At 42.2% G+C, this 6,584-nt stretch overlaps 1 protein-coding gene across 1 annotated transcript in view; it reads right to left on the bottom strand.

The window, feature by feature from the left end:
• The window catches only part of LOC109162765 (auxin efflux carrier component 5-like), an 11,233-nt gene extending 5,965 nt beyond the window's left edge, over nucleotides 1–5,268 (bottom strand). Inside the window, exons 1-2 of the mRNA XM_019311448.1 lie at nucleotides 4,502–5,268; nucleotides 478–563 (exon numbers count right to left, since the gene is read on the bottom strand). Coding sequence (XP_019166993.1) covers nucleotides 478–563; nucleotides 4,502–5,232 — 817 coding nt within the window. The 5' untranslated portion in view covers nucleotides 5,233–5,268. The remainder of the gene's footprint in view (nucleotides 1–477; nucleotides 564–4,501) is intronic.
• Nucleotides 5,269–6,584: the final 1,316 nt, after the last annotated feature.

The raw sequence follows: 6,584 nt of genomic DNA, 5'->3' as shown, positions 1-6,584 counted from the left end.
CGTGAAATACATATATATCCTCAAAGATCGCGGTCAACAAACGGTCAAATAGATGGAGGACGAAATCGTGTCAAAATTGCAAAGTTAAGGACTTAATTGGTTGAAATTGAAAGTCGAGGACCAATTTGTGAATTTAGCTATAGTCGAGGGACCATTTTGGGTATTTACTCTTTTAAAAATGACTACTAGTAAGAGATGGGAAATCAAAGAAACACGTATAGTATTACGTTTAATTGATCAAACTTTTTGATAACTTTTATTGGTTGTTAATAAATTATCAGTCAGTTCCATTTTATCGATCCATAATCTTAATAATAATAATGAAGACATCTGACCACTTTTCAATACCATAGTTAAAGTCACAAATTTTCTAGTGTACCCGTCAACAATTTAAAAATTTTTGTGTTTTTGAATTGTAAAAGATTTATACAAACATAATTTAATAATTATTTAAGGTCACAACCCACAAACTCATACCCATATTGAACATGGCAACTCCACTCCCAGCCTTTGCCAAGATCAAAATAGACTGATCCACTATGCCAGGCATCTTAAAATGCCACCTGCAAAAAAGTATAGTTTATTATATATATGAGATATTCTTTCGGAATATAGTTCAACTAGTCAACTAAACCAAAAGAGGTTTATAAGTTTAAGAGTTAATCTCATCAGATGCCTTTTGTCTTTGGTGTCAATTCTAAATTTAGTTTCAGACTATTATTTTTTGCACAACTACTGACTCTATTACATTGTAGTATAACCAATTGAAGCACAAAGAGACTACTAGCTCTATTACATTGTAGTATTTGTTCATTTATACTTTCTCAACTTGTTGAAGCAAAAGAGTCAACATCGTCTCCATTGAGGCTCAATCTCATGACCTCGCATATGTGAGAGTCACTACATGTCATATGAGCCCAAGATGCTTGGCATCTTAAACCAATTAAACTGGTTGAAATCGAAAAAATAACAAAAGAAAAATATGAAGAGACAAAAATACCCCTACTAAAAATAAAAAATATCATAAGAAGGAATAAAAGTGTCCAAAAATAATAATCTTAGATGTTAAATGGAAAAAACAATAGTCTGAGACTAAATTTGAAATTGACACAAAAAAATAGGACCTATTTTGTAATTAACTCTAAATTTAATTACAAGGTTCAATTTTTGTTAGTGACTAAAATAATAAGGTATGAATTTTATATTATTGTCCCAGGGTTGCAAAAATTAGAATTAGACGCTAGGCGGCGCCATGTCACGTCGAGGAAGGCCAGAATTGACCTCTTCCGTGATCGGCCGCCTGGGCGGTCTAGGCGGCCGGCCGAATCGTCTCAACCTTTTCTTCTTTTTTGTTTTCGTGAAGAAATGAAGAATTGCGATTTCAGAAGTTCAGATTCTGGCTATGCGCTGAAGCAGTCCGCCCCACGCCCACGCCCCTCCGCCTCCGAGATTGGTAGATGGCAGATGGAGGTAGTACACCGTTAATGTTACGTTGTGGACTAAAAATGGGGAGATTTTGCTTGGATTTGTGTTGGGAGATGGAGTACAGTGTTAATGACAGCTTGAATCTAGGGTCCGTTTGGAAAGCAGGAAAATGACTTCTGGAAAATATTTTCTGGAAAATGAGTCATTTTCCGGAAAACATTTTCCTTTCCAGTGTTTGGTTGCATTATGGAAAACTGTTTTTCTGTGTTTGGTTCATTTTCTGGAAAATGAGTAGAATTGTATAATTAAACATTTTAATTATTTTATTTAGAATATTGCAACATGTATAATAATATATAATAATATAATATTAATTTTAAATATAATAAAAAATAGCTAAGTTTTTCAAAAAAAAAAAATTAATAATATATCAAAAATATTATGGTGGTGGTGGTGGTGTAGTGGTAGTGGTGTTATTCGTTATATAATAATAATAATAATAATAATAATAATAATAATAATAATAATAATAATAATAATAATTGGTGGTGGTATGACGGTGGTGGTGTGGTGGCGGTGGTGGTTGCGGTGGTACGGTCGTGGTGGTGGCGGTGGTTGCGGTGGTATGGTGGTGGTAGCGGCAACGGTGGTTGTGGTAGTATGCTAGTGGTGGCGGCGGCGGCGGTAGTGGTGTTGGTGTGATGGTGGTGGTAGTATGACGGTGGTGGCAGTGGTCGTGTGGTTGCGGTGGTGGTGGTGGTGGTGGCGGTGACGGTGGTTGCGGTGGTATGGTAGTGGTGGTGGCGGCGGTGCTTGCGGTGGTATGGTGGTGGTGGTGGTGGCGGCGGCGGCGGCGGTGTGATGGCGGTGGTGTGGTGGTGGTGGCGGTGGTATGGTGGTGATGGCGGTGGCGGTGGTATGGTGCTGATGGCGGTGGCGGTGGTATGGTGGTGATGGCGGTTGCGGTGGTATGGTGGTGATGGCGGTGGCGGTGGTATGGTGGTAGTGATGGCGGCGATGGTGGTTGTGGTGGTATGGTGGTGGTGGCGGTGGTAGCGGCGACGGTGGTTGCAGTGGTATGGTGGTGGTGGTGGTGGTGGTGGCGGCGACGGTGGTTGCGGTGGTATGGTGGCGGTGGTTGCGGTGGTATGGTGGTGATGGCGGCGGCGGCGGCGGTGGTATGGTGGTAGTGGTGGCGGCGACGGTGGTTGCGGTGGTATGGTGGTGGTGGTGGCGGCGACGGTGGTGTGAAGGTGGTGGTGTGGTGGTGGTGGCAGTGGTGGTGGCAGTGGTATGATGGTGATGGCGGCGACGGTGGTTGCGGTGGTATGGTGGTGGTGGCGGCGACGGTGTGATGGCGGTGGTGTGGTGGTGGTGGCGGTGGTATGGTGGTGATGGCGGTGGCGGTGGTATGGTGGTGATGGCGGTGACGGTGGTATGGTGGTAGTGGTGGCGGCGATGGTGGTTGTGGTGGTATGGTGGTGGTGGCGGTGGTAGCGGCGACGGTGGTTGCAGTGGTATGGTGGTGGTGGTGGCGGCGACGGTGGTTGCGGTGGTATGGTGGTGATGGCGGCGGCGATGGTATGGTGGTAGTGGTGGCGGTGACGGTGGTTGCGGTGGTATGGTGGTGGTGGTGGCGGCGGCGGTGGTGTGAAGGTGGTGGTGTGGTGGTGGTGTGGTGGAAGTGGTGTGGTGGTGGTGGCGGTGGTATGGTGGTGATGGCGGCGATGGTGGTTGTGGTGGTATGGTGGTGGTGGCGGTGGTAGCGGCGACGGTGGTTGTAGTGGTATGGTAGTAGTGGTGGTGGTGGCGGCGATGGTGGTTGCGGTGGTATGGTGGTGATGGGGGCGGCGGTGGTATGGTGGTAGTGGTGGCGGCGACAGTGGTTGCGGTGGTATGGTGGTGGTGGTGGCGGCGGCGGTGGTGTGAAGGTGGTGGTGTGGTGGCGGTGGTATGTGGTGGTGGTGGCGGCGGCGATGGTGGCGGTGGTATGGTGGTGGTGGTGGTGGTGGTAGTGGTAGTGGTTGCGGTGTTGGTGGTGGTTGTGGTGGTGGTGTGATGGTGGCGGGGGTATAGTGGTGGTGGCGGCGGCAATAGTGGTGGTGATGGTGGTATGGTGTTGATGATGTTGGTGGTGGTGTGATGTTGGTGTAAAAGTTGGAAAATGACTTCCCCCCAAAAAAAGGGGAAGTCATTTTCCTCCAAAACAAGCCTATTTTCCAAAGTCAACGGAAAATGATTTCCGTTGACTTGATTTTCCAGGCACATCCAAACACTGAAAACTTGGAAAATGATTTCCAGAACTCATTTTCCAGGTTTCCAAACACACCCCTAATGGAGTTGAAGCTGTTTATGGATTATCGGGAGAGGATTGAAAGATGTATTAATGGCTTAATGCAGAGAGAAGCTAATTTATCGGGATTGTGAGTCTTTCAGGGAGAACTGGGAGGTTAAATAAAAAAATAAATAATAAATACAAATAAAGCGGGCGCTTAACATACATTGATTGTAATGAATACTAATATACAAACAAATATCACCCACATTTACAAGTGGCTTATGGTCCACTGGTATCTGGTTGGTCCCTTATGTGAGGGATCTGAAGTTTGAGCTTCCTAATAGGCGTAGATTGTGTAAAAAATATGTCCAAGTAGTGTCCAACAAACACATGCACATACTAACCATTTTACGTACTTGTGTTATTGTTTGGACAAACACATGCACATACTCACCATTTTACGTACTCGTGTTATTGTTTTTATTTTTATTCTTTTGAGTACTACTGATTCTACTGATGAACCACAAAAAATCAATACCGTGTTATTGTTTTTATTTTTATTCTTTTGAGTACTACTGATTCTACTGATGAATCACAAAAAATCAATATCGTCACCATTGGACCTCAAATCCATGATATCTCATTTAGAAGACTCATGCCACTAGACTACAAGGTCATTGACTTATTATTATTATTATTATTATTATTATTATTATTATTATTATATACCAACAACAACAACAAAATCTATAATTAGAATTAAATTTGAAAGTGTGCACAATTAGATTTGAAACATACCTATAGGACACTAGAGCCCAAACCATGCCAAACAACCAAGCATAAGAGTTGGGATTCTTGGCAAGTTTCAAGGAGACAACCTTTATCAATGTCCCAAACGATGTCTTATTCCTCACATTCATAACAACTCTTGTTGTTATGACGGCGTCATCAGCATTCCCACCCGCCGCCAATTCTACATCTCCTCCCATTCCCGCGGAATTCTCGACATTCTCGTCCACGCCGTTCCCAATGTCGGGGGACGAGGTTTCCGTCAACCTCGTACGCCGGAACTCCAACCCGAACAGCAAGAAAGTGAGCCACAGCGCCGCCTGAATCACGGCGGACTGGACCACAATGTCGAACCCCAAGTCGCCGTACATGGCCTGCAGCAGCGGCACGCCAACGACGAGGGTGTTGTTCAGCGTCGACAGAGAGAAGGTGGTCAACGACCAGTCAAACCCCCCTTTCCTGGCGCAGTTAGCCCAGGCGACGAGGACGGCGGCCACGGCGGATTTGGCCACGGCGTCGGACGCCAGGAAACGGTAGTTCATCGTGTAGGGGTTGACCTGGGAAATGAAGCGGAAGTTGAAGAATGGGATGATGAAGTAGCAGTTGAAACGGTTTATGGCGGCGCAGTTTTCCGGTTTGAACATGTTCCACCACCGTATGGAGGCGTAGCCCAAGAACAGCGCCATATATAGCGGCGCCATGGCCTCCACCACCTTATACACATCCCCCCACCCTATCATTTTCCTATAATTTTTGAGTGTGTTTATTTTGTTCCCTTGGTATATAGTATATATACTGTTATGGGGAATATATGCCATGCCCAAATTGTTGTGCCACACAAAAAACTTGTAACAGGACAATCAGACCAAGTTGGACTTGGTAACCACAATGTTACAAATTCAACTTCCAACAAAAAATATATATATCATTACGTAAACATTAAGTCATAGACTATTATTTTTACAATTTAACACCACAGAGTATCATATTTTACACACTTTTAATCCGATAAGTAACTTTTTTGGTGAAATTTTGTTTTAGACAATAATACTTTTGTCTCATCACCTTTTTTCGTACTTTTATGGTTTTAATTCACATGTGCTTTTCCATGAAAACCTTTAATTTATTTATTACTTGCTTGAATTTTGTATGTTCAAGTTGCAAATTGTACTGTGCCAGTGTAAATTATATTAGTTAGTATTCAATCTCACCAAGTTAGACTTGGTAATAACTATAATGTTACAAATTTGATTCCTAACAAGCATAACCATATATTTAGTCACAATCTCACAGGCTATTATTTTTGTCATTTAACACCACACAGTATCATATTTTGCACATTTTTGGTCCTATCGGTAACCTTTTTGTCGAAACTCTATTTTAGACAAAGATATTTTTGTCTCATTACCTTTTTTCATACTATTATGGTTTTGCTTTATATGTGCTTTTTCATGAAAACCTTTAATTTATTTATTACTTGCTTGAATTTTTTTCATGTGTATATATCTTCAAGTTGCAAATGGTATTGTGCAAGTATAAATTATATTAATTAGTACTCAATTTGTTAATACTGTTAAAATTTTTAGCTAAAATGGCAATTTTGAGTGGCTATTATGTGATACAAATATATGTGGGATCTATTTCTGATTTGGTTAGTGTCAAAGTGAATTCGGGTTCATCGCTGCAGACTAAGAGATTGATATATTGTACTCTCAAAATGAATAATAGGTGAAAGAGAAATTGGTTAGCAAAGTAAACCTATTTGAGACACGTTGCTAATCTGTATCACATTTCGAAAGGTAGAAGATATAGCTTAAGTATGATTAAGCTTTAAAGAAAGCTGTACTCAAAAAAATAAATAAATAAATAAAGATAGCTTATGTACGAAAGGTTCCCTCATTAGCATTAATGTAAAGCTTTGATTTAGTGCTAATAGTAATACTTTCTGAAGCACCGAATAGTGCTTAGCACCGAATGGTGCTTTAGAACTGGCAGCACCGTATGGTACTCTAATCATTCGATCAGTTCCGAAACATTAATCTTTCAATTTTACAGACTTCTCGACTACTCAGATGTTTTATAAACAGGTCAT

The sequence above is a fragment of the Ipomoea nil genome, unplaced genomic scaffold (genome assembly GCF_001879475.1).
Source record: "Ipomoea nil cultivar Tokyo-kokei standard unplaced genomic scaffold, Asagao_1.1 scaffold2957, whole genome shotgun sequence".
NCBI lineage: Eukaryota > Viridiplantae > Streptophyta > Magnoliopsida > Solanales > Convolvulaceae > Ipomoea > Ipomoea nil.
This window is presented reverse-complemented; position numbering and strand designations above follow the sequence as displayed.